Source organism: Trypanosoma brucei, chromosome 7 (assembly GCF_000002445.2).
Source record: "Trypanosoma brucei brucei TREU927 chromosome 7, complete sequence".
Lineage (NCBI taxonomy): Eukaryota > Euglenozoa > Kinetoplastea > Trypanosomatida > Trypanosomatidae > Trypanosoma > Trypanosoma brucei.
In genome coordinates, this window is record NC_007280.1 from 1,858,040 (window position 1) to 1,885,558 (window position 27,519).

At 51.2% G+C, this 27,519-nt stretch overlaps 9 protein-coding genes across 9 annotated transcripts, besides 8 other annotated features; all 9 read right to left on the reverse strand.

Moving 5' to 3' along the window:
• Nucleotides 1–27,519: part of a sequence feature (sequence corresponds to BAC RPCI93-15M23) that runs on past both edges of the window.
• Nucleotides 413–2,635, reverse strand: Tb927.7.6730 (hypothetical protein, conserved; the record flags this gene model as incomplete). The annotated part of the gene is made up of 1 exon (XM_841200.1): nucleotides 413–2,635. The coding sequence occupies one exon, from the start codon at nucleotides 2,633–2,635 to the stop codon at nucleotides 413–415; it is 2,223 nt and encodes a 740-aa protein (XP_846293.1).
• Tb927.7.6740 (hypothetical protein, conserved) lies at nucleotides 3,002–5,983 on the reverse strand (the record flags this gene model as incomplete). Its single annotated transcript, XM_841201.1, has 1 exon — nucleotides 3,002–5,983. One exon carries the CDS (start codon nucleotides 5,981–5,983, stop codon nucleotides 3,002–3,004), a length of 2,982 nt encoding a protein of 993 aa, XP_846294.1.
• Tb927.7.6750 (hypothetical protein, conserved) lies at nucleotides 6,570–8,255 on the reverse strand (the record flags this gene model as incomplete). Its single annotated transcript, XM_841202.1, has 1 exon — nucleotides 6,570–8,255. The coding sequence occupies one exon, from the start codon at nucleotides 8,253–8,255 to the stop codon at nucleotides 6,570–6,572; it is 1,686 nt and encodes a 561-aa protein (XP_846295.1).
• Tb927.7.6760 (hypothetical protein, conserved) lies at nucleotides 9,582–13,292 on the reverse strand (the record flags this gene model as incomplete). Its single annotated transcript, XM_841203.1, has 1 exon — nucleotides 9,582–13,292. One exon carries the CDS (start codon nucleotides 13,290–13,292, stop codon nucleotides 9,582–9,584), a length of 3,711 nt encoding a protein of 1,236 aa, XP_846296.1.
• Tb927.7.6770 (hypothetical protein, conserved) lies at nucleotides 15,110–15,403 on the reverse strand (the record flags this gene model as incomplete). The annotated part of the gene is made up of 1 exon (XM_841204.1): nucleotides 15,110–15,403. One exon carries the CDS (start codon nucleotides 15,401–15,403, stop codon nucleotides 15,110–15,112), a length of 294 nt encoding a protein of 97 aa, XP_846297.1.
• Nucleotides 15,650–15,669: a microsatellite.
• Nucleotides 16,128–16,212: a microsatellite.
• Nucleotides 16,262–16,284: a microsatellite.
• Nucleotides 16,763–16,807: a microsatellite.
• Nucleotides 16,929–16,960: a microsatellite.
• Nucleotides 17,219–17,356: a microsatellite.
• Nucleotides 17,850–18,404, reverse strand: Tb927.7.6780 (hypothetical protein; the record flags this gene model as incomplete). Its single annotated transcript, XM_841205.1, has 1 exon — nucleotides 17,850–18,404. The coding sequence occupies one exon, from the start codon at nucleotides 18,402–18,404 to the stop codon at nucleotides 17,850–17,852; it is 555 nt and encodes a 184-aa protein (XP_846298.1).
• Nucleotides 17,923–17,990: a microsatellite.
• Tb927.7.6790 (hypothetical protein, conserved) lies at nucleotides 18,670–20,283 on the reverse strand (the record flags this gene model as incomplete). The annotated part of the gene is made up of 1 exon (XM_841206.1): nucleotides 18,670–20,283. The coding sequence occupies one exon, from the start codon at nucleotides 20,281–20,283 to the stop codon at nucleotides 18,670–18,672; it is 1,614 nt and encodes a 537-aa protein (XP_846299.1).
• On the reverse strand, nucleotides 21,015–22,151 carry Tb927.7.6800 (hypothetical protein, conserved; the record flags this gene model as incomplete). The annotated part of the gene is made up of 1 exon (XM_841207.1): nucleotides 21,015–22,151. The coding sequence occupies one exon, from the start codon at nucleotides 22,149–22,151 to the stop codon at nucleotides 21,015–21,017; it is 1,137 nt and encodes a 378-aa protein (XP_846300.1).
• Nucleotides 23,809–26,739, reverse strand: Tb927.7.6810 (hypothetical protein, conserved; the record flags this gene model as incomplete). Its single annotated transcript, XM_841208.1, has 1 exon — nucleotides 23,809–26,739. The coding sequence occupies one exon, from the start codon at nucleotides 26,737–26,739 to the stop codon at nucleotides 23,809–23,811; it is 2,931 nt and encodes a 976-aa protein (XP_846301.1).

Below are 27,519 nucleotides of genomic sequence, written 5' to 3' on the forward strand. Positions count from 1 at the left end.
GCAATCCCACGGACTTTAAAATATGAAAATAGAGCGGTAATAGGGGCACCAAAGGAAACAAAAAGGAGGGAGTAATGAATTATACATAACAGAGAAGCAGCAGAACACGGGGAAAGAAATACTGCAGTATTGGGAGGCAAGTACCACAAACCTTCACTTCAACGGCGATGAACAGTCGCTGCAAAAATACACAAAAAGGCGGAAAGAATGTATTTTCCCCAGCCCCCAACTACCCAACCGTACTGCCTCACTGGTCACCAAACACCCCACCGGTGGGAGGGACGTATTTTATTTCTATCATATTATCTATGGGTGCATAAGAAAGCAACTCGCACGTGCCATTCCATATAAGCACATGGACATACTCAAAAGCGCAATAAATGTGTACGTAATGCAAAGCCACACTGATGTTCTATGGTGCGTACGTGCTCCGCTGTATGGTGCGCGCCAACGTACCCGCAAGTGCCGCCGACTGCTTTAGCAACGAAACGGCGTCGGGACGCACATCCTCGCACGCGGCCGCGCAGCTGCCCTCGTCTGATTCCTCTCCCTGTGGTGCAGCGCTGCCCTGAGGTTGGTTGTGCTCCACGCTCCACCCTGTTGCGTCCTTAACCGCGGCAGCGAGCCGAATCTTTGTTGCCTTGCAACGCCGCCGTAACTTCTCCACATCTCGCTCAAGGCGAAGAACATCTGCGTCACGTTCTCGTTGGAGCTTGGCGAGGGATGCAAGATGTACCTGTTGCTTCTCCTCGTAGTGCTTTCGTTGTTCCTTCAGTTCTTGTTCCGCCCCCTCCGCACGCAGGCGGACGCTCTCCAGCTCCTCTTCCAATTTGGCGCCAAGGGACAACTTTTGCAATGCATCGTTAAGTCGACCAGCCACAAGACCCAGTTCTGCCTCCGTTTCCCGTACGCGCATTTCGAGGGTCATGCACGAGCCACGTAACGACTCCAATTCCCCAGCCTGTTTCACCTTCTCCTCCACGCACCTTCGTCCAGCAGAGCGCTCAATTAGCAGTTCGCGTTCAAGCCGCTGACACTCCGACGCATGTTGAGCCACCGTCTCTGCCAGCGCTGCGTCACTCTCGCACTTCGCTCGCACCGCTTCTGCTGCCCGCTGCTCCGCTGCTGCCACGTCGGATACGAGCTGGGCTCTCTGGGCCTCAGTTTGCTTCTGAAGTGTCTCAAGAGTCCGCTGCAGGGTCTCACGTCCGTGAGCGTTGTCGTCAAGAGCCCTCTGTAGTTGCATCTGAGCCTGAGACAACTCCGCTGCATGGTTTAACTTCAGCAGTGCAACACAATCCTGGGATTCCTTACGCTCCGCTGCCACTGCTGCAGCCGTGGTGGCAGCGGCCGCCTGCAACTTTCGCTGTGTTTCATCTAATTCGTCACGGCAGTCGCGCAGCTGGGCATCTGTAGCTTCCAGCCTACCGGCAGTATCTTCAGCGAGGGAACGCCAGTGATTCAACTGCAGCCTGAGTCGATCGGCCTCCGCAGACAACATCAAGGAGTGCTGCGCCTCCCGCGCGGCAGAGAGATCCCAGAGTGTCTGCGCAAAGTTTAGACGGGCCTCCAACTCTGTGTATGCCATCGTGGTACGGTTCAACTCCTCCATTAAGCGGAGCTGCTCACGCAGGCATAGCTGGGAGCTGCACGCGGTCGACTGCTCACTCCCCCACTTGCTATGGATGCCAGAGCCCAGGTAATTATTGACGTTGCTGTTGAACCCGTTAGTATTGGAAGTTAGCTCATCGGCCGCTGCAGACCCACTACTTGCAATGCCATTTACACTCTCCATGGATTGCGTCTGGCGCCGCTGTGGTTGTTGGGCTCCCTCCTGATGAGGTGCGCCGCGCTCCGCCATATTTTGAGGCAACGAACTCGACGTAAATGACGGCGTTGGAATCGTTGAGCCTGTCATTGGCGTTGTACCAGACGTGAAAGCTCTCAGTTCAGAACTCCCGCTGCTGGGGACCTGCCCGACAAACTGTTGGTGATGATGGCGACCGTGGATTTGAGACTGCATTTGCTGGTGGGGCGGTCCTCTGCTATTTCCTCTGTGGCCTGCGACTTGTCGCAACTGCTGGTTATCCAAACTAAGTCTCTGCAGCTGAAGGCGGAGAAGTTCCCTCTCTCCTTCCCACCTCGAGTACTCACGACGAGCCTTTTCATGCTCACCTTCAGCCCTTACACAGACCTGGTGCAGACGCCGCGTCTCCTCCGCCTCCAGCAAAAGGGCATTACGACTATTTCGCACTTCTTCCAGCTCACGACGGAGCGCAGCCGTTTCGTTCTTGTGCTTGGTGGCGAGGTCAGTGCATATTGTACGGAGCTGCAGCACTTCTGCAGGAGAGGCCCAGTCCTTGTAATAATGCGGTTCATGAATTGGCATGCCCTCGTCCACGTACAGCGCTCGCTTCACTCTTTGACAGCGGTTGTTGTCGTCTGTGCTGACAGTGCTAGTCATGTTGTGTGCAACTGATGGAGCCCGGCTGGTTGATTCCCGCTGTGTCTGCCACCCATAATCAAACGAGGCGCCTGTTCCCGCTGTGGTTCCGGTCGATGACGGCGTGTGTGTAAGTTCGGAAGTTGTCACCGATTCGGGGCGGCGGCTGGGCGGCCCGGCCTCAAACTCCATCCGCCTGCGCGTGAAGCTAAACGCACTGACTCTCAGAAAGGAGGGGGTGGGAAAATGAGCCAATAATAGTGGAGAAAGTGTGTTATCACAGAAAAATAATCCGTGGCGCTGACGGTGTTCGTATCAAGGGCGAGGTACAAGAAGAAAAGTAGCCAAATTGAAAAGGCACCCACAGCAAAATGCCGCACACGAAAAATGGGGGGAAAATGTACAAAAGTGAAGGATGGTGAAGGCTGGAGAAAGCAGTGCCGACAAGACACCGCAAATAGGCATGCGAGTCAAAGAACCGACAACGTCCGAGAGAACGGATTCTGGAGCGCTCTACCCACGTTCGGTAGCACGGAAAGACCTAGTGCAGCACCACTTTCAAAAGTCATTCAAGGATGCGGGAATCTTCACCCCATTCGTGCAGCCCTCCTTGTAAATGTACTGCACCGTCAACTTCTTCGCCCGCCCATGTGCCCCTGCATTGCTCAGATCCACGACGTTCTCTCCCTTCGCCTTAGAAAACGCAAGCGGCATCCCCTTAGGTTTCGCTGCAATAGGGCGCCCAAAAAAATCCTTCAAAACAGTCTGGGCAGGCTTCGATGACGATAAGGCGGCAGAAACTGCAGCTTTGGGCCCCTCTGCTTGGGGAGAACACCCACACATTTCTGCGGCATCTTCCTCACGCTTAACCGTCACCCCAGTCCTCGTCCCGTGCATTCCATCCGCTGGCTTGGGCACGCCGCTGAACTTCTCTTCTTCCTTCTTCACCTTAATCTCTCTCCCATCGATTTCATCGTCCCGCTCACGCTTCCGCGACGGCAGCGTTGAATCCCTTTTCACAACGATTTCATCGGTACCTCCAGTGTTATCTTTGCGAGCTCCCCCGTGACTTCTTACTGCGCGCAACGAACTGGTTTGAATAATATGACGATGTATCTCGCCCACCAACAGCTGCTTCACCTCCTCCTTCATATGGAGGACCATAACTGAAGACGACGAGGTGTCCCTCACTGCCGGCCGCTGCCCTGGCATCCGCTCCTGCTGTGCTTCACTCAGCGAGGCGCAGCAGATGCGATGAATTGGGGGATCCAACTCCCAATGCTCCTCCTCTTCAGCGACATGATCCGGTTCGTCACTCCCCCTCCTGTGGTTACCAGGTCGCCCTCTTGTGGTTCGTACATATGTGAACCCATATAACGCGTGGCGCGCCACGGCAGCTCGTAGAAGCTGCTGATCTTTTGGAGTTAGGCCTACACCTGAAGCGACAGTGTGGGACGGAATATGGAGCGAAACATCACACAAGCACCGTAGCAATGACGGTACAACCTCCGTGATAGCTGTGGTAGAGTACAGGTGTGACGCCACCTCTAAAGAACGACAGTTGTCTCTGACCATACGAGTAATATGAAAAGATTCATCACGACGGCGAGCTGCCGTCGCGGCCGCGCGAGGAAAGCCGCTTGCGGTAATGGAAGAACCGCGTCCCATGGCGCTGCAGCAACTAAAGCACGACGTGGCAGTTGCGGACTTCCCGTACTGTTCGGCGAACGGCAGCAAGGGGGTGTGACGATATCCCGTGGTTGTGAGGCAATCCTGAAACGAGAAGGCATCCGACACAGCACACGTGTTCTGAAAGGAATAGTCCGTGTACGAACGCCGCAAGTAAAACTCATGAAGACCATCAAGAAGCCCGTTTGTATCATCACACCACTGAAGCACACGTGAAACATATGTGTAGCCGGGGTCGACCCTAAAACCCGTGGCCACGTACCCCTCCTCCGCCACATCCATGTCAACCTGCAGTTGTTGGGTCTGCTGATAGCTGCTCAGTGGTAAGGGATTTGCACACCCAGCCATAACAACAGCGTCGTAGTTCATAGCGAATTCCTTGCGTAGGAGTTGCACGTATTTGCTGCGGTCCTGACGCTCAAGTACAACCCGCCACATGTCCCACAGATTTAACTTCATGTCTTTTCCCTGCATCTCCCGCAGTAAGTCCTGTTGCCGCTTATGCTGTTGCTGCGGAGTTTCCCCTGTATCTGACACAACACACCGATAGGCGAACTGCAATGTGTTCAGGCAACAACGTACGTCCCCATTACTTGCACGAACCAATTCTGCTAGGACCGCATCAGCCACTTTAATGTTCTCATGCTCCGCAATTTCACCCAGTCGCTGCAACAGCCGTTGGGGACGGATGGGAGGAACATGAAATACTAAGCGACATTGCTGACGTAGCAGTCGCAATGATGGGACGTAGTAATCGTTACATAGGCACAGGACGGGACAATGAATATCCTGCTTCAAAAGAAATGAGGCGAAGTTGGCTGCAATGCCATCCATCTCGTCGATAATCAAACACTTCGGCAGCATTAACATATCCACAAGTGAGGTGGCAGATCCCCCGTTTCCCCCGTTGCTAGTGGGAACAGCTGGACGTTGTACACGGCGTCTTGAACGCCCCGGTGATACAGCAAGTTGAATGGCACTCTCAATGCCGGACGCTGTGCGATCGACACTCGCGTTGATTTCTATTGGCTCATACCCACAATGCAAAGCGAGCACATGCGCCAGCGTCGTCTTGCCGACGCCCGGTGGGCCAACAAGAACCGCTATGCGGTCATCGGGCCGTGTTGAGGGGGAAGAAGACAGACCATCCGCACCTGGCGAAGCTCCGTTCCGAAACGTGTACTCGTCCCAACTTTTCATCCACTGCAAAAGCTTCAAATTAGTGGTGTCGTCACTGAGAAGGTCGCGGAACCGCTTGGGGGTATACTTAATGACCCACAGCGAGTCCTCTTCACTCAACGGTCCTCTGCGCTGCTCACCTTCCTGTTGTCGTGGTTGGACCGCACCGCAATCTTTGACAGCGGCGGCCTCCACATCCTCATTGAATATTTGCCGATGCAAGGTAGCAACATTCACAAAGCCAAGCCCACTACCGGCAACACGTTTTTGCAACCCCAGCGCGTTAGCCCGCATTCCCTCTGCCTCGATGGCCTCTTCCTCTTGCTCTCGCCGCCGCTGTTCCTTGCTAGCTTCATCATCGGGGTTGGAAAATCCTGAAATTTCCTGCAACCCCGACGCAGTGAGCCAGCGCAACTCACCATTGTCACCACGCATCATAAAGTTCACACGCGTGCACGAAGGAAGAAGACAGACACCTTTGGACATCAGAATAGCAGACTCAGGTTTTGGCGGGTCAGGAAGCTCTGGCGCCGCATCGTGGGCATACGGAACGCCATGAAGTAGACTCTCGTCTATGCTCTCAAATTCATCCTCTATGTCGTAATCGTTGTTGTGACTATTTGTGTCCCTTTTAGGGACATCGTTATGTTCCGCGCAATCTATGTCCATCATGGGAGGGCCAACCTTCCCTCCTCACGACCAAGTATACCTAGATTTCTATGTGAAATACTGAGGCTATGCTGACGTCTTCCTCAGTCTCAAGGCTTCTTTTCTTAGCCGTTTTTGCTTTGGGAGTGGGAGTGGAAGTGGGGAAAATGATGACAATAAACGAGGCACCAATCTAATGACCCACTAGCACAAGTATCGCAACCCCCTCCCCCAAGTAAGGGTTAGCGACTCAGCTGCAAGGAACCTCTTTGAAAGGAAGGACGAACCAAACGATGGAAACTTCCAGAACGCAAAAATTACAGGGATGCAAGTTTTTAAGCCAGTAATGTAATATTGCTTCACGGTAACAAAATCAAGGCTAGCAGTGAAAGAGGGAAAAGCGGCAGCAACAAGCTGCATTGGCCAGAGTTGCAACAGCACAGGGCAACAAAATAGTCTTTTGCACAGACCTCATCTGGTCAACTTTATCGTTGAGCCGTTACGCAAGCGTATGCGCGCGAATTTCATTGTGTGCTCCTTTTGTCCTCCCTTGTTGACTACTTCCACTCCAAAACAGCGTGATGACCGACGAGTTTTGCCCCCACGTTACTCACAACCCCGGACATGCCACATTAAGCTTTTCGCTCAAATCTTTCAGAGCAGAGTGAACATCAACACGCAGTCCACTGAGCTTTGACCGTAGCTCCTTCAGCTGCATCTGCTGTTGTTGTATGGCACTGCTAATGCGCCCATCAAGCTGGTCGCAGCGGCTCTCCACAATGGTGTCAATCATCGACTGGTGGGCCGACATGAGCCGCCGCACGTGTTCTGCAAGCGGTTGCACAGCCTCTAAGTTGACGCGCTGAAGGCATCTCTCCTCGTAAGCGTCGGTAACACGTTGAATGCGTCGCATAAGAACATCCAACAGATGCTTCTGTGAAGCGGTCCCTGTATCACCGGCGGCCTCTGCGGAGCTTGTCTGTGCAGGCGGAGGGTGCAACGGAAAGGAAGAACTGCTTTGATGTTGTTGTGGTTGGTTATCCTGAGGTTGTGGGGCGCTTGCTGCTGCCTCCGTCCCGGCTGGCGTCTCAAACTCTTCCACAAAAACACTAGTGCGAAACTCATGCGACTTGAGGTGGGTAGACTCGGCAGCTGCAAGCGTGAGGCGCAGCTTCTCCTCTACCGCCGTACAGCGCTGGTGATATTCACGCTTCATTGCCCTCATCTCCCGCTGCTGCGACTTCTGCCGCTCAACGAGCTCCGACACGCACACAGGAAAGCCGAATTCGTTTAAAACAGCTCGAACGACAGAGTGGACATGTTGCTTCAGCGCGACTTCATGCCTGTCGGGCGTGCAACCACCCAGAGTGGCAGTGCCGACTGAGGCTACGGTGTTGTCACCGCACTTTTCATCGACGGGAGAAGCGTTGGCTAGCGGACTGCAAAGGGTAGACCGGTGACGTTTCCCCGAAGCTTCGCCGCATTTAGCACCACCGACCCACGTGGTGCGTGGCTGCTGCCGCACTACTCTATGTACCGTGTCAACGATATATTGCTGGAGCTCGGCTACAACCTCATTATACACTACGGGTGAACTTGCTTCACCTGAGCTGCCACCGTCACGCGCCCACGTGGGTTGTTGCCGCGCGAGATCATCCAACATTGATTGCTGTCGTTTCTGCTGTCGCTGAAGGTCATCCACCCGTGCGTGAAGAGCATGCAAGTCCTCCCGAACAGCCCCGCATAAGTCTGCGAAACCGGAACGAAGTACCTCGATATGCTTCAAGATGCTACCGCTGTTATCATTGTCGCTGGCGCTGCTGCTGACACTGGGGTTGTCCCCCACGCCGGCCTTCCCATCACCAGCGGGCTTCACTGAACACGGTGTCGAATCGACGACGTTGGTGAACTTTGCCGGCGTCGCGACGGCAGCACTGCAGAAATTACTTTGAGAGAACAAAGTGAGTCGCGAGCGGTCCCTTCCTGATGATGGCGGGTTTTCATAACTACTGCTACTGCTGTTGTCATCGCCTTTGCGCGCCAACCGCACATCAGTGCTCGGAGCAACCGCCAATGCAACGCTGGTACTCTGCAATGGGGCCGACTCGCACTTCAGAAAAGCTACGCGAGGGCATCCGTCGTCTGGAAAATTTTCGCCACACTTAGAGTTCCCAGTGCGGTTACCATCATCGGAAACAAAAGCAGAGGCGCCACACTTCTCTCTACGAACTGCCTCGCGGAGCTGTTCCAACATGCCCTTCAGGTCCTCACTCAACACCGTTGATTGAGAGCGCATGGTTTCCACATCAAGTTCCCGCCGCACTTTCGGCTGCCGCTCCTTCGCGGCATACCCTTGGTGCGCTGCAGCCCCCTGCCTCCGTAGCAACTGATCACGACGGGGAAGTGGCTCCGCAACGCGTTCGGTTTGATTCCGTCGCGGACCAGAACTGGGCTCACTCTTGGAAGGGCTACAATGAGGGGTGCTCGCTTTGCGAAGCAGCGAACAGACCGTACCACGATCCACTCCGATGGCTGGTGAGACGTTCCGCGACACTGATTGTGTTTGAAAATGGCGATCCAAAAATCCTCGGGACTGGCGGTTCTCTCTACTCCTTCCCCCTACCCAAGCTTTGCCGTCGCTATTCCTGCTTGAGTGTCTGCTCGTTACCGCGGACCAGCGAATTTCCGCCGCTGCAGGTGACGGACGGCGGTTGGTCGCGCCACCCGTGGCGTTCCCCTCGTCACCATGATGGTGTGGTACGTCCAATCTACGGCAAATATCACAGTAGGAGCTCATCACCAAAAAGGGAAAGGGTGGAAGTCGCGCGGTAAGCGTACTTCAACCTCTCCCCTTCCCTCCTTCCACCCTATGGGCCTTAGATTTTTTCGTGTGTGTGGCTTTACTTTCGTCTGTGGAGAGAGGATCTATGCGGCTGCAACTCCCCCTTCAAAGGAGGGTGGGAAACAGGAGCAGAAAAACCCACCCGCACGCACGCACGCACAACTGTCGTTGTCCCCTGGCTGCGGACTACCGCTGGGCTCCTGCGGTAGTCCAGCAACAGTGAAAAAGTGGGGAGACATATGTATGCTAGCAAAGTGAAATACCAGTTTGAGGAACGACGGCCAGACACAATAATGATGGTAACTGAGAAGGACAAAGACATAGGATATGGGCACAGCACGAGCTGCTGTTCCGAACATACAACGGCGCAAAGCGATGGCCCCCACAGCGAGGTTTACTCTTATAGGCCTCTTCCCCTCCTCGGCTCAGAGAGTCAGCGTATTACCACATACAGAGTTACACCGAGTGAAATGGGTGAAACCTGAATTACACATTAGGCAATCACAGCATCACCAATCATCCCCAACTCCGGGCACCGCGAGCGCCGACAGCCACGCAAGTGGAAGTTACAGCGATCTCGAATGGCATACATACACACTACCTCAGTCAGCCTCATTGCAACCCCCCCCCCCAATGGACAGTTATTAGGTGCCTAACTCACTTCCTCTGATGTTATCGAATGTCTTCCAGCTCCACCCGTACCGGAATCCCTTCGAACATTCGTCCAAGAGTACACAGGTGCAAAGGATCCAATGCGGGCACACCGTAGGAACTACACCTTCACTCTGCAAATATGGCTCTGCTAAGCAGCTGCTTTTCGCGGGATAACGCCCCCAAAGTATTCTGTTCCAACGCCAGCGCCTCGCGCTGTAGCGCATCCAGCGCTTTGCTTACCTTTGTTTCCTGCTGACCCAGCTCCTCCCACACGTTCCGTAGTGCGCGCCCCTCAATGCTGCTGTTGCACAGAATTTCACTATCCCTGTTAACACTCTGACAGGTGTCCCCATTGCATACCGAAACCGCACAACTTGACAAGGACTGTACACATGAGTCCCGCACAGCTTCCTTAGCCACATAAAGAGCCCTTAGCGCGCCGTCCCTCGCCGCCGTAACCGCTTCGCGGAAGGCGCGCAAGTCAGCGCAAATGTCACCACTTTCGTTGCTTGTGATGCTCAACTCCCCCCATCGGCACAGGTGTGTCCGCGTTCCAATGTTGACCCCCTCCGGCCACTTCGAACTAGCGCATGATTCTCTTAGTTGTGTTGGGGTCACTTTTTTCTCCCTCACCACGTCTGCAGAACTGGGGGCAACCTTTGTGGCTCGCGCGAGAACGTCGAGTAGGTGCGCAGAGGCGGAGGAGTCATCACTTGCAGCAGTAGAATGTCCCTCCTGCGACGCCCAGCGGACCATTCCAGCTCCATTAGTGGTAATAATTTCGTTATAACACTTGGGGTTGACGGTGACTGTATCCCCTGCAGAAGTGCACGTACCGGCAAGGAGCGACCCCGCCGTGGGATCCCCACGTCCCGCAGCCCGATGTTGTGGTTCTTTGGTCTCCGCCGCCAAGTCACTCAATGTAATTTCTCCTCTGTGCTCTAATGTTTGCACACCGACAGACTGTTTCTCAACACTCCGCGTGGCAACTACAGGGTCTGCGTTTGTCCCAGATGCCCTAACAATGTGTCGCGGGGTGCCAGCAAGGGCACTACCACTAGCAGGGGCACTTCCAGCAGGCGGAGTAGCCGTAGTGTCGTTTTGTCCCCGCAGCAAATTCAACTGTGTACGGAGCTCGTTGTTCTCGCGCTCCAGTCTCTGTAACCGCTGTTCAAGAAAACTATTCCTTTCTGCAGCAGCGAGCAGTTTCTCTTGTTGATGCTCATGTTGCCTCACTTCGCTAAGCATTAAACCGCCGGAGTGAAACAGCGCACTGAGATTGGATATCGCACGCCGCTGTTGACGCAGTTGCTCCCTGTAGTGCTGTGAAACTTCCTGCAGTTGTGCTAGGGGATGTTCCAATAAACGCTGGAGAACGTGCGCAACACCCTCCAACTCGTGCTGGGAAACAAATGATGGATCCCCACTCACAGGCACGCGTGAAATGTCTGGGCAGTCCGTTGCATACGTAGAGGACACCAGCATGGGGTTCGGATGTTCTGTTCCCTTGCTCGATGGCGTTGACGCGCACACAGCGTCAGGATGAGACACTGTAACTGGAGAGTGCCCTTTCAACCCATGTGGTGAGCCAACCGGATGCGCGAGGTCTTCTGCCTGTCCTTGCGGCCGCTGCGACCGAGAATTGGGAGTAGATTGCACGTCGACAACGTTAGCCTGAAGGAAGGCGCCACAGTTAGCGCGAGGCAAAGAAGGCAAATGTTGCCTAGGTGCGGTTGCGATACGATCAGCACATGATGAACCCGCAGGGGCCTCAGATGCCAAGACAGGGGATATTAGACGAGACCTAAGCCTAGACGAGGCAGGGTCACCGCATCGTGAAATATCGTTAGGAGTCGTTACCTTCGGGCTGCAACAGTCAACGTTGTAGTTGCTAAGCCCGCGAACAACACTAAACTGCAGAACGCCACGTTGCTTGAAAGGAACAGCGAATATGTTAATTACCCGCTCGGCAGCACGTAGGTTCTCTTGTCGTCGCTGGCGACGCAACTCCTCGACAAGATCGGCGTTCTCGGCATCACCACATTCTGAAACTGCAGCCGCAGCCCTCAAAACTTCCTTATTGATGACGTCGAAGGATGTGCCACGCCTCAGCGCGCCCATCCACAGAACAGAAGAGCAAGAGTGCTGCACACATGCTTCGATCATCGCCGATACACTGTCTAACCCAGAAAATAACAGGTTTTGGTTATTTTGACCTCTACATTGAAATAGGCTCTGCTGTGCGGTAGATGTGAGTGGCACGACATCAGATATGTGCCGCGGCAGCGTCCGTACCGTCTCTGCTTCATCCGCCATGCTTTCCGCAATGATTGACATTAAACCAGTATGTAAACCACCACTCCATATCATAAGCTGTGCCGTCCGGAGAAGCGACATGTGAACAGAGCGCGCCAGACAAAAGTGAGTGCTATTGCGGTCGTACGAGAACGGCGGGGGCCCGCAGAGATCCCATAACCTCCATATGCTAACGGCATCACATCCGCTAGCGCCGCGACTACGGATAAGAAGCGTCACGAGTACGTGCGAATTTGAGCCAACCACTGGGCTCAGCACTGCGTCGGGAGACCCTAAGTCGAAATCCCCGATGACGCAGCCCTGAGACCTGAGCGTTGTCTCTGATGGCTGTTCTGGGCTTCTGTCCACGGGCCTCCACGCAAGCGAAGAGCTAAATGCCTCATGTAAGGTCACTTGAACCTCGTGCACACTGCTGCACAGCACGTAGCGCGCCGCGGGGATGTCAGCGTAGTCCTCCATGAAGCACCTGGTGGGTGAAGAAGCATCAGGAGCACGGGCTAGCAAATCTACGGCCTCCGACTGCGGCAGCACATCGTCACCCCGTGACGAACCACAGCAACCAGTGGAATTAGGTACTGGTCCCCGCTTCATATTCCCGTGGTTGGGACGTCCCAACGGCTCAGCAGTCGCGGTACCGGACGTTGGGGCCACCAAACGCCACTCCACAACGCTGACAGCTGCAACTGGTGAGTGATACTCTGCAGGGTCATGTGGAACAGCAAACAATTGCTGCAGCACTAAAGGGAATAGCCCAACAGCACTAGTCGAAACATTTGGTCTTGAGGAAAGGGAAGAGCCGAAGAGCTGCGTTGTCTTCCCACTTCCTGACGGACCGTGAGCGAGGGTGAGCAGTTCAACTCCGTTACAGTCCAGCAGGGTGCTTGCTACACAATTTGCTAAAGCCTCAACATACGCGGTGTAAGAAAGTGTACATCCTTCGCCGTCCCCCGCGGTGACGAATGAAGTACGCACACCTAACACCGTCGGAGGTTTGCACTTTTGATTCCCCCTTTGTTGGGGTATATCACTACAACATACACTCGCCCACGCATCTTGCAGTGGCATCCCTAAACCCCCCGGAATGCCCCTCTCCCCGTCACGGTGGAGCACGTGCACACCGCCAGCCTCACTCTTTTCTTGCGTTTGGTTGCTTCCCTGAGAAAGGCTCAAAGCAACTGTCACGCGATGGTTGCTTCGGCCTCCGGACTGGTACATTGTCCACCCGCCAACGGGCGCAGCGAGGTGCAGAGAAGACAGGGAAAGTCTGGGGCCTAAGTGAAAAACGAGACACACAGGAAAGGAAGCACACAATAGAGAGTGGAGAAAAAACAAAGGAAATAAACACCGCACATACAAGCGGACGGCAGAGCCGGTTGAAAACACAGAACAGAGAGACACGCATGCCGCAACCCACAGCAGGCCCTCTCTTGTTTGGTTTCCAGTAGTGCGATTACTCAAACTCAAGTGCTTCCAATCAGTACAAAGCAACAGCAACAATACAGCGATACCATCACAGAGCATTCTTCACGTAACTGTACGTCCATGCGCGACACGGCGCGAGGCAAAGCATCAACTCGGTTTCCCCAAACACCAGGCTCGCGCTGTAGGCTAACACAATGACGACAGGGAGTGGAATACCGGCCGTCGCGGTAACGACGACCACTCCCCACAACCGAAGTGGCGGCACCAACGTTGTAACATTCTGACTGCAGCTGATATGTCTCCATCACAACGCATTGGAAAATCTCTCGAGTGCTCAACACGAGGTACCTAGCACTTACTGTGAGCAAACTGCAGCGACTTATTTTATCGATGAGGGTTACCGGTTTCCCCTGGATTGACATTTTCTCTCCTCTGTTCCACGCACACACAGCATCATGTGTCCAGTAAAAGGATCGAAACCCACACCTCTAACGAAAATGCTGCTGCCGCCCCCAGCCCCCCCTTGCAGAATGGTCCCGAACGAAGCCGATGTTCAGCCGGTTTGGCTATGCACGGATGCCAGTGAAGCTGCTGAGCTGCCGCACCTCACGGTCGCTGTCGGCATCAGAGCCGTGCAGGATCACTGCGCTAAACCCAAAAGTGCGATTGGCGACGGTTTTTTTGGACCCATAGGATTCGTAGTGAGTAAGCAAACAGGTCTCAACGGACATTTACGAATTATCAATCCGCAAAGGCCCCATGCCACACGTAACACATACACACACAAACAAGCACGGGAAAAAATTACTTGACCGACTAACCTGCTCCGAGCGCAAGCCGGTTAATGCGGCGCGCATCCTAGCACAGCGAAACTGCTCGCATGAGAGGCAAAATAGTTGTAACCCTCCACCGCGTCACGTGGAGTTGTTCCTTTTCGTGTCATTCCTTCATATTACTCATTTTTGGCGGCCTGGCGCTCTTGGTCGCTGGTACCGCAGCCCCGACATGGATTTCTTTTTACCATAAGTGTAGTGCAGTACCAAAGTAAAAAAGTGAAAATAGGGAAAGTTTTCTCAGTACACCTAAATACACAAAGAAATGTACGTCATCCTAACCTATCGGCAACAGGTATGTTCGCTATACAAGTGCGCGATTGCGTTTGTGCGCACATATAAATACAAGTGAAGTTACCACTGACAGCGCGGAGCAGTGCAGGTAAATCCCTCGATGTATATGTACTTGAACGAAAAAACTATATCCCCCATTTCTGATAGCCCGTAGTGCAGTAACTTACTGCGATGGTCTTTTCCCCTCAGCCCCATTAATACCTTCCTCCCTTCTTTTTACCCCTGTCATCACCATCCTTCATTGTCACACACACACCGTGTTCAACCCAAGGGGTTATTGAAATTAATAAGCAACGTAAGTGTGCGCACTGCAAATGCTAAAAACAAACGGCTCGCACAATTTACGTACAGTATGTCTCGAGCTCCCTTTCGCTACTCCGTACCCTTCCCCCACACATTCCCAAAAGAAAACAAAAATACACACACCATACATGTGTTCCTTCACCACCCTTCTTTTTCCTATGGTACCGTGCTTTTATCCGGGTCTTCGTTTACTCCACCTCCCCCCCCCTCCTCCCCTTGATCTCCTAAAAAGCAGAAGAAAGAAAAAAAAGAAACGAGTGCGGGTGCCACCACCATATCACAATCACCTTCACTATGCTCATTTATGAGTAAGCATCCCTTATTCTCATCGTCGTCACGCAGAAGGTGGCGTCCTCTAATTAGCTTCGTCTATTTCTCGCCATCGTCTTCGTTTTCACCTTCCCTTCACCCTCCTCGTTCATTCGCACACGAGCACACAACGCCCCCTTGCCACGCTCGTATTGTAAGAATCCCCTCTCAGAGCTTCTACTGAGGTGGCTTCCACGGGTTGGCCGTGTTGGCTGTCTTTTCAACGAGCAGCTCCACGTACTTTTTCATTGCATCCTCCTTTGACATATCGCTGATGGCCTTACGGGCATCCCATTTGGACCGCTTCTCCAACTGTACAGCCCATGGCTGAGGATCCGTCACGGGGCCCTCCGTCGCTTGCTTAAACAGCGCGTAGAATTGTAACTTTTCCGCATCTGTCAGCTGAACCGGGCCGTCCTTTGGGAGCGAGCGAACGAACTCTGTGGCAGCTTCAAACTGGGCAGAACTCATATGTACCGGAACGATGTTGTGAATTACCGTTTACAACGTAAATAAACAAATGTATAAGCTGAATTGTGCTTTCGGCCACTACTCGTCAAACGGTATCGGTATTACCTTCCGGAGTGCGATATATATCCTTATTTATTTTTTTTTTGCTCCTTTGTCGTTTGGACAGTTTATTTTTTAAAAAAACGAATGTCAAAAAGGAATGTACGAGCGATACAGCACCAGTATGATGCAATGAGAATGAAATGCATATATATATATATATATATGCGTGACAGCAATTTCAATGACAAGTGAAACGGTGGATCAATAAAATCGGATTCAAACTCCTGAAGAAGGGAGTTGAAGGAGTTTGGCGCAACGCCCATCAGGAATACACGAAGCGAGTGAAGGAGCAAACAAAGAAAAAAACAGGAGCGAGTTTGTGGGAAATTTTGAAAACACAAGAGAATCAGCAAAATGGAGTGGTGCTACACAAATGAATCGGGACCAAGAGAAATGTGAGAAAAAAAAGCAAATAACAGAACAAAAATTCAAGGAAAAGCAGCTCCCAGTTGTTTTTGTTTCGGTTATTTGTCGTTGTTTTATTTCATTACGCACCTCGCCTACTCTTCTCCCCCATACCCTCCCCTTTTTTTCTTTCTCCCCCTTTTGGTTCCCAGCCACTTTTTCACAAATTAATTTATAGGCTATTTAATTTAAACATAATTTGATTCTGAAAGTGGACAACAAAAAAAATTAAACAAACAAACAAGCAAATAGATCAATCAACAAATAACTTAATGAAACAATGGAGCAAAGCAAATAACAAAAGCGGCGGGAAATTAAAGTTACCCCATGGTGGTAGCGAGCACATGCGTGATATATACATATATATATATATACCTATTCATTTGCTTACATTATTCACATATTACTTCATTTAAACATAGAAAAATAAATGAAGTTATGTATACACACATTTTTAAAGGCAAAAATAAATAAAACGGGGATGGGGATAGGGGATCAAGGAGTTGTGGGGTCGGCTTTATGAATCACACTCAAGAAGGCACACACAAATAATAATATGGAACAAGAGAGAAAAGGAACATAGCAGGAGAGGGGGAAGTAAATATAAAGCAAAATAAATGAATGGTTTTTTATTATTTTCCTATTTTCAACGGAACCTAACATCACCACATACGCACACGCTCCACGCTTTTGCTCTGAGTTAAAAAAGACGCAAACGCATGTCCTCTTCTCGTCTTCCTCACAATTACACACTTATGTCACATTTCAAACTTTATCCATTCGAGAATTTGTCATGTTCCCCTTTTATGATATAAACTGATCCGCTACCCGCTTCCTTCACAATTAAATAAATATATATATATGTGTGTGTGTATGTGTATGTGTACGCGTATGTATCCTTCCCCTTATTGTCGTCGCCATCATATTTTCTCTACTTTGTCTTGTTTCCTACGTTTCCTCCTCCCTAATCATCATCATCATGACGATGAACGAGAGGAGAATTCATCTACACTTATATCACACAGACACACACACACACACATACACACAGAGGCACACGAACAAATATATGTGTACCTGAATGTACATAAATACAAATATGTGAACACGCAACGTTACGAGCATATGAGTGTATAAGTAAGGCACAAGCTCACCAATTCACCACACATTTTCCCACCATCAGTTACAGTTTCCTCACACATATCCTTCTTTAATCTAGTTTCGCCTCTCCAGCTTCCTTTCCTCTCTGATTATCCCTCCCTCTCTTTTCTTCTCAGCCCCCTCCAACTACTGCCCCTCAATACGCGCACACACATATATACAGATAAACATGTAAATATGTACATCAAAAAATTAGAACACATTATATAAATGTATATATATATAGAGAGAGAGATAGATAGAGATGCATATATATGTATATATATATATATATATAAATAAATAAAACCATTTCGTTTACACGTCTACTGGCGCGGGTGAGCGCCGGTTATCGCTTCATTCGGACTCGCACACCCCAGAAAAGAAAAGAAACATGAACGGTGCCTTCCCTCCCTATTTTCCAACCAAAATCCTCAACAATATTATCATTATCATTTCTCGTTTGTTTACACTTCCCATTATCTGTTGGTATCACCCTTTACACTATTGCTTTACCAGTATTCCCTCACCTTCACCCTTCACAGACATATAATACGCATATCTTTCCGAAAAGGAAGAGCTTGCCCCCGCTCGTTCACCGACCAAGTGCGGCTTTTCTTTCACTTTCGTCCATTTTTTTTTTGATAGTTATTTTGGTTCGGCTCCGTTTACAAAAAAAGTTGGAAAAAGAGAGAGACAGAAGGTAGGAAGTGACCCCCTCTTCTCTTCCCTTGAGTGACTGGTTGGGTTATGAAGACAGTACACTGGAGGCGAATAAATAGATAAACGAAAGTTCCCATCAAAAAAAAAAAGTGTCAAATTCGATCCCACATGCGGACAGAGAGGATAGAGAGAGTGGCACAGGTTTTTTAAAAAATAGTAACAATAATGGTAATTGTGATGGTAATGATGATGGTAATGGTAATGATAACAATAATAACCACAAACGAGGCAAATGGGCGTGATATAACAATGAAAGGGATAACAAAAATAAACTGAAAGTAAAACAGGTGAACAGGGGAGGACATAAATGGGTGGAGGTCAAAACGTTAATGAACCACACCGAAAAAATGTAAAAAAAATCCTTGAGAGAACCGATCACACAAATGTGACACAGCACAAAGTTACTCTTCCCCTTTAGCCACGCGCTCCGCTGGGGACATGCCGCTGTATTTTGTTTAGTTTTGGCTCCTCGTTGCTTGTTTTCTTTTTTTCCTGTCTTTTTCCCCTCCCACATGCACCGCCGAAACTGACTACCAACCCAAAGGGAGAAGAGAGTTGAATATAAAAGAAATACTTCCCCTGTTCGAAGCAGGGAAAATGGTAAATCGTCATCATTATCTTCTATTTTCATTTAGTACCCACATCCCCCCTTTTTCTATCTTCTCGCTCATCATTTCGCTTCCTTCCTACTTATACCCTCGTCGCTGCTCTACACTGCGTTGCGCCACTTCCAGTGAGCATGACATCAAAACACACAACATAGCCAAATCCTCGTACCACCATGCCATCAGCTCTCTATATGTATAGATGTGCGTGTATGCGATGCAAACACATTCTGCCTACTGCAGGCGAATACCGCCATCCAAAAACTCCTCTCAAACATTTCCACTTTGCTGTTATTGGGGTTGTAAAACATTACCACCTTCGCGGCGTGTAAGAAACAGGTACTGCTTCGCCAACCGCGCCACCACAGGCACCACACGAGCAAACTCCTTCTCCGTCCACGCCAGTATCCGCGTGAGCAGTGACGATACCTCCTGTTCATAGTGCGAGACGACGGCCTCTTCGGGGAGCAGTAGCGCTCGCGACTCCGCCCAAACCCTGTCGCTGCGAGCACGACACAGAATACAGACCTCATCCATAAACGACATGCAAACCTCCGCGGTGAAGTGCTTTAAAAAGGCCCGAAAATGCTTTGGAGGCGGCGACACAAACCCCGGTGACTCGCCTGCACATGAAACGTTGTGACGCCTGATGGTCCGCACTGTGCCACTAGGCTTCCTTCGACGTCGGGATGGCGCTTCAGTTGGCCGGGCCGTCTCCTGTTGCTGCTGCGGTCCCTTGGCAATCAAAGACGCAGCACCGTTGCTAAGAGTGCCAGCAGAGCCGCAGCCGTACGTCCGACGGAGAAAATTTAACACTTCCTTTGCGTCACCTGCAGTAAAAACTGACAAAATGCGTTCCGTCTCGGACGCCGGGCACGTCATCAGCGATGCCAAATAGTGATCAGCAAGCGCGGCCTCCAAAACCTGCGGCAGTGCGGGATGCTCCGTCAGAAGTTGCGGGACGGTCGCCACGTCGGCATTCGCGCGCTGGAAAGCGTCAGCCGCGTGCAACTGGGCCCGGGGCCGCATCTGCCGCTCGTGTTGCCAAAAATAATCACTTGGGGGGAGCGCACGACCGCGACGCAACATCACCTTCGAGCCGCCAGCTGGGGCCCCACGGTCAACCCTCTCGCCGTCACGCCGGATCGTATCGGACTGCAATACAACCAGTTTGGAGTCCCCATCGGCGTTGAGGGTGGCTATACGGCCGGCAACAGTGGACTTGCCGCTATCCTCATCGTTCCCAGAGCCCCACGCAGGGCCACCAAATCGTTTCTCCGGCAAACCGGAGCGTGAATAATCTCCTGATGGGGGTGCAGAGGTATGACGGACTTTGCTTTTGGATGATCTGGAATGTGCCGCCCGCCTCACCTGGTTGGCCCTCGGAAACTTGTTGCGAGACATTTCAAGCAACAACCCTGACCTCTCATGCATACTCCTGAGTGCCTCACTGGCCCTCATACCGTTGTAAGCATGGTTGCCGCTACCACCGTGAGTTGTTAAGTCAGCCGGGACCTGGCCTACCTGTGCTTCAACCTTCATATGTGTCTTGGAGACGGTGGCGGCCTCGACAGAGTTGGTGGCGGCAGCGGAGGGCACGGCACGTCTCACTGAAACACCCTTAGAGCACCTAGTTAATGTCAACCTCTGCGGGGGTGAAAGACTGGAATCCGTTAGATGATTAAGTTGCTGTGGCGGCTTCCCGTCCAATTTTGTGCGTCTCCACCCCGTTGCGGAGAAGTAATCTTGGTGCGACGGTGGGTGATCTCGAGAATTGCGTGAGACAACACTACTCTCCGTCAAAGCGTTCTGCACCTTGTCGGGTGTTGTTTCGTCACAAGAAGGCTGTATTGACGCTCCGTTGCGACCAGCATGGTACTTTATTTCCGAACATTCCACCAGCATGATGCACAAACCCTCTCCTTGCCTTGTTGCCCCTGCTCGTGTTAACTCCCCCTTAGCTCCTCCACTGAAGTCACAGTGGTAACCACCTTACGGTAACAACACCAAAACGCTTTTTTTTTTCTTTCGTATTGGTTGAAAAGTTTTTTTTAATTGCCTTTTTCCTCCGGCACTATATATGTATGTGTGTGAGAGGATGTGCTTACTGAAATTTCACTTTGGGCACATAGAAAGAGAAGGGAAAAACAAGAAATGACAAAACGTCTAAAAAATACGCGATCCACAAAATGCCTGTTGAGATGCCTCCTAACGCCGCTACGAAAAGTAAAGAACGGGGCGATACATCCTCAAGAAATGATGATTTTCGATAAGTCCCTCCAGTAGAAACAATAATGTGCCATCACATCACCACACCTGAGTCCCCTGTCGGACTCTCTTTTTCTCTTCACTCTGCTGTGACAACAGCCAAGATGAAACTGACACACATCATTCCACAAAAAAAAAATGGAGGTGTTTCAGTATTCAACTACATGCGGTGCGAGTACTGGGCGGACCGAAATGCGGCTCCTCCTTCAGGCATAAATTGCCGTAAGCTACAGACGCATTCTCTTGGGCCTGGGCGCGGGGAACAAACCTACATCATAACGCCAAAGAAATAAAAGTCTCGAATGCAGTTCAGCGCACGCGCCACGGACACGGACGCGGACACGTCGGGAGAGTGTAGATTTTCATCTTCACGCCTTTGATTTCTTTTTCTCCTTCTTCTTCCGCGGTTCCCCTCCACCCTTACCCGCAGACTCGGAGCTAACCTGGGCGGTGCTCAACATAAGTTGACCCATCTCATTCGCCGCCTGCTCATACCGTTTTGAGATAAAGCAATCTGGCTCAAAGCGTCGCATCCACGCACCTAGCACTCCCGCAACCTCCTTTGCCGCACTCTCCTTGAAAAGGTCCTCGTGTCGCTGGCAGCACTTCACCACAGCAGGGCGCCTGTGGCCGAAAACTTCACTGTGAGCTGCCGCGTCCGACAGCGGGTTAGCAGAGGGAACAATCAACTGCACGGGATGCCGAACACCCAAAAGAGACTTCAGTGGCACGTACCGGCTTTCGTCACGCACCAAACCCCCTGCGCCGAAAATTCTGTTAGGGTCGAAGAGGTAGTCACGGTACAGGGACTCATCCTCAGCAGCCGGACAGGGCAGCGGCCCTTCAAGGGAAGAAAGAAGAGCTTGTTTTGCAAAGGCCAAACCATCTTCCGGAACATTGATGTCCCTCTCTGCCTTGGCAATGTCCTCCCGCTGCTCCATGTTACGTAGAAGCTCACGAGTTACTAATGGGGTATCTAGAGACATTAGCGTCCCAACGCGGTGGGGAAACTCCTGAGATGACGCCATTCGCACCGCGACGAGGGCACCATAAGAGTATGTCAAGAAATGCGTCCACCGCACGTCGAGCGCGTCCATTACGGCACATATGCGCTGGCAGGACTGCTCCAACAAGTCCTTCGACGAATCTGTACACTGGGCATGTAGTGGGATATACACTGCGCCATAGTCCCATGAAAGTTGGGAAAGGATTGATTCGTACTTTCTTGCCGCCTCCGCAACCCCCGCTTCCCCTTTAGTGGAATGATCAAGAATTATAAGGGGACGGGGGCCCAGGCGCGCTCCATGGTACATTAACATCTGCGGCAGCAACTTCCTGCGCGAAGCTCCCACGCAACGTGCCTGCCACGGCTGAATAGAGAAGGGCGTGAAGCTTGCGTGTTGCTTGTGAGCAACCTCTGGTCCATCATTCACCAGCCCCTCTAACATCTGCCCACCACCAGTTGTTGCTGATGCCACATGGTGAAGGGTCCGCGCCAGCCGCATGTCGGATCCAAACCAGCAGCAAGTTGACCCCACAGCAGCGAATACCAGGTTAGCTCCAGCCCCTGCACAATTCCTCCTGGAACAGCCTCAAACCCTTCCTCTTGCTTCCCTTATATCCGGAACCGCTGCCAAAGGTAAAAGGAAAGAAAAGTACCTGAAGCAACGCAGTACATGCTTATCGCAAATAGGAAATGAATTTTACTGGACGGGGGGAGAGATCATACAGGGGTGCACTATTACGTCCCCAACCTTACAAACATCGATTGACCTTCGACAACAGGGGACTGGTATGGTCCCTTTGACACAAATAATGCTGGCCCTATACGACCACAGTAGCGAGGGCACGTGTAGTTGGTTCACCACACCAAACGCAAGACGAGTGAAATGCGCTAGTCCTTCCACACGTCCACCCACCTGAGACCTACAGCTCAGCACAAACCACGGAAGTTTACAGCGCTCCATTATACTGGCGGAACACGGTCACAGGACCAAAAACACACCGTAAAGAAAGACCATCGGTCAGGCCCACGCAATTCTAACCCGGTCCCACACACACACACCCATAGCTCCTGCTAAACGTAGAAAGCTGGAAAATTAGGCACCCCGCTTCTCAATAACAAGGAACCAAACAAGCTTTCAATGCATAAGAGGAGCCACGAAACAGTAATGTAATCCGTCACGTCAGCAATACACCACACGTGGAGGAGTCACAGCTCAACCTTTCCCCGCACACAGCGTCCATTGCAAGAGCCATACTCAATACACTCCGCCTGTGCATGCACGTATACATCCGTATGGCACCTCGTTAACAATACATAATTTCCTACCCTTTCGACGCATGCAACGGAAGCACATGGATGTCTACAGAGGGGAAAGTTAAGGAAAGATCAATAACAACGGAAGTGCGACGAACATAGAAGCATCTGTTATTCGTGTCATAATGTCAATATCGACTACCGTCCCCCTCCCCAAAAGTCACCTGCAAACGGGAAGGTCTGGGGCAACTAACAAAAGAGGGAAGTAGAATTACTGAGTGAAAACTAACTCTCTCCTTTAGCGAACACTCGTAATACACTGACAACTATGCCATAAACCTCTCAGGACACACATGTGAGCCTGGTTTAAGCATCAGAGAAAACTACCGAAACACGCAACAAGCCACGGATCCCCCATTACCTACAGCTATAGAGTCATGTGTATATTCGGGAATGGGGAAGCAGAAAGAGGAGAATTAAAGCGGGTGTTGCAGAATAAATGGTTGACTGGTGAAGTGTACACAACCGAATACTATATTATTACACCTCAGGGTCAAATCAATGATGAAAAGGCATGTAGACATGCGTACATATATAAGCAAATTGAGGAAAAAGATTTTTAGGCACATACTCTTCCATTAGTACTAGTTCTAATCGCATTTATATTAGTTCCCACTCCCTCTCCGTTTTGCGGTGCAGATTACTGGGTACAGAAATGCACCTTCTCGGAGGTGCAAAGAGCGATAAGCGCAACAGGCAGTAACCTCACAGTTTCGACCACAAATTCAAGAGAGGAAGGAACACCGCCCGGCAGCCCATTTCATCCCATTCCAACTTGGCACACCCATTCAACTCCATTAAAACAGCAATACGCAATTACTGAAGTACCTTGGTGAAAAACATTATTCGTTTGCGGCAACCTGAGCCATACGGTCGTACTCCGCTCGAGCAAAACGATCCCAGTGTGTCCGTTCCAAGCCACAAAGCAGCCGGTCCTGGTGTGCTACAAGCGGGTCCTTCTGTTCAAACTGTAGAAGACGCACCACATTTGTCAGCATGTTCAGTGCCGCGCCGGCTGCCTCGGAATTCGACAGGAGGTCATGTAACGTGATCCCACAGGACACAGTAACACCAAGCATATCAAATATCTGGCACACAGCGTCCTCAAAGGGTATTCCCCCCTCTGGTACGTGCTCCAATATGATTCTTCTAGTCTCATCGTAAAATCTCTGCAGCTCGTACAACGAAAGCACACCATCACAATCAAGGTCAAGTATGCTAAACCAGTAGCGTACCGCTGTGGGGGTTGTTTTGTCCTCCTCAGAGAGGCAAAACCAAACAAACTCTTCATAATTTATTCTATCCTTTACGGCAGATTTCGATCGCCGGCCAAGACCATTAAATATGCGGTCCACTATTATGGGATTCATGACACCATCTGGGGTATACTTTACAAAGTCCTGTCGGGACAATAACATGTCGCGGTCCGTGTCCAGCTCCCAGAAGCGACAGTAGAGCACATAAAAGTGTTCGTAAGAAAAATAATGGAAGACAGAATTGATGTCATCCGCCACATCAACTTGGCGGAGGGAATCTATAAGAGCAGAATCTTCCATCTCGGCATAGGTAATCCGTCCGCGGTTGAAGCGGTCGAGGTCGTAAAAAATGCGGTAGATGACGGTCTCCATGTACCTGTTCTGAACGTCGGGAGTCTGCTTCAGAAGGGCGAGCCCCGGGTGATGATCCAGAAGTATCCTCAGATAGCCGCGGAAATCCTCCGGTAACAAATAAGACCGCGGGGACGCCGAGTGGGGCGTAGAAGCGCAATTGCTGCCTGCTCCAACTGCCGATCTGCAATTGTGCTTGCCGGTAGAGGAGCTTAAAAGAAACAATTCAAACACACGGCGCACAATAGAACGACCACGCAATGAACTTTCAAAGAAATCTAAAACCTGCTGGACTGTGATAGGTGCCTGCGAACTGCACGTGGCCGTTACAGCTGAAGAATATCTAGATAAGGGAGAGCAAACATCCGGAGCAGCAAACATGCCCATGGCATCACTATCGCCAGTCGCCCGCAAGATCTTCATTATCATAAAAGCAAAGTACTTCGGGAGGCCAAAGCATTGTGTACAAATCCTTTGCATTGCCTGCGTTAGTTGGTCGTTGTAGTTTGCACCTTGTTTTGCCAGAGTGCCGTTGCTGACACAGAACCCTCTTACTTGTGGACCAACAGAGGGGCGGGAACTTTGAATTGTTTTGGGTGGCATCGGGATTCGACTAAGCTCCCTTTTGACAAACAGTGAAACATTTTTGTCCTCTAACGCCCTTAGGGAAACTATGACTACGTTCTTGTTACCTCGCGTCGCCGATCTGCTATTCGCCCCAGCACCCTGCTCGGCAGCGTTTTTGCATGCAGCTGCGGGGATCATCATCCCCTCGATCACCTTGAGGTGTGGGTTTTCGTGTTTCGTATAAGTAACTCCTACTAGTGTTTCCTCACTGGTCTTCGGCACACCTTTAGGAAAATAAAAAGGTGGTATATCCCGATATGATGCTCCCCGAAGGGTGGAATCTTTCGGTTGACCACTACGTTGTCTCAAAAATAAGTTCGGCGACGCACAGCCATCATCTTTCGCTTCTGGAGGGGTTGGCAACCTCGTCGCATCAAGGGGAACACTTTCAGACCGCTGGGCAGGTGGGGAATGCACCGGAGGCTGTTGGGGAGGTCCATTTGGGACCCTACTTTGCTCAAAGGCATCCTTCACCCGATCCTCGTAACCTTCGTCCCATCCCGCATCCCGTTGCAGCTCTTCAACTTCTTCCTCACCAGCCGCGCGTGTTATGTCAGTATTAACGAGCGTGAAGTAACCCGATGACGGTGACAGTGATGTGGGTGGTCCCGACCTACCGCCGCAAGCGCCATGCGGCGTGGTGCCCGAGCCCCCCTCGACCTTCTCTAAATCATCAGGTGACGTCTCCCGTAAGTAGAAAGCTTCATCACCGGCTTTAGACGGCGTCGCACTAGCATCATACCTTATACCAGCTTTCTGAAGAAACTCGGCAATCAATCCTTCAGCTACCTCAGCAGTTGATTTCTCACCCATCCAGTACTCCAAGAGCTCAAGCACTTTTATTCCAACACCACCCTGCGATTGCCCGTTCGCACAAATCATACGACTTTGAACCCCATTTATCTGTTGAGGCGTCAGCGAGGCGGAAATAAGCAGTGGCAGGTCCGCGGGACCTCCAACATCAGCTGAGGTCTGGCCTGCAACACCGGAGTTACTACCAATCGCGCGAGAATTCGGAGCGTAGAACGTGTAATGAAGCGACGAAGCCCCAGCAACAGGTGCAGAACCGCTACGAAAGTACGTACCCAGTTTAGTCCCTATATCTTGAGGGTGACCAGTTTCCTCCCATTCCGCCATATGAGAGCCGTATGCGCAATGGTCTGAACCATGTTCGCCACTGACAAAGTCACTAGTAACTCCACTGCCCACATTGGAATAACCGCGGAAGAGGTTGCCGTCTGCACCAGTGCGGTAAGATGCACCACGCCTCCATTCAGGAGAGCTACCACGACTAGGAGGCGTCTGGACCCTTTGAAGATCCCAACGAGATGAGTAACTTAATGGTGATACTTCACCACTAACAAACTCGCCCGGGAGAGCAGAACGAATGCTACTACTGCGGCCTTGACCATTCACAGTGTGTTCAACCCTGTCATGAGTAGCCACACTCTCACCTCCAACTCCCCGCCGCAAGTCTACGGGGGAGGTACCCCATGCACTAACTACCCTTTCATTTTTCATTACTTGCAGCGGCTCCATGTAAACAAAAAAAATAAAGAAGCAGGGATGATCGATGTATGCTAGTTAGGATATGAAACAAACGTCCTTGTTCGGATCATATTTTAAAAGGATATGCCAGTGAAATGCGCTAGTCCTTCCACACGTCCACCCACCTGAGACCTACAGCTCAGCACAAACCACGGAAGTTTACAGCGCTCCATTATACTGGCGGAACACGGTCACAGGACCAAAAACACACCGTAAAGAAAGACCATCGGTCAGGCCCACGCAATTCTAACCCGGTCCCACACACACACACCCATAGCTCCTGCTAAACGTAGAAAGCTGGAAAATTAGGCACCCCGCTTCTCAATAACAAGGAACCAAACAAGCTTTCAATGCATAAGAGGAGCCACGAAACAGTAATGTAATCCGTCACGTCAGCAATACACCACACGTGGAGGAGTCACAGCTCAACCTTTCCCCGCACACAGCGTCCATTGCAAGAGCCATACTCAATACACTCCGCCTGTGCATGCACGTATACATCCGTATGGCACCTCGTTAACAATACATAATTTCCTACCCTTTCGACGCATGCAACGGAAGCACATGGATGTCTACAGAGGGGAAAGTTAAGGAAAGATCAATAACAACGCCTTCCAACGATCATTGAGACTGGCTATTACAGTTACCGTGGATGCATAAGTGCATTCGTCCGAACGTTCCTCACGATGACGGGGAACAGATGAGAACATTAGGCTCGTCACTGTGTCCTGAGGGGAGCTGACTGACCATAAGCATTTATTAACTTCTCCG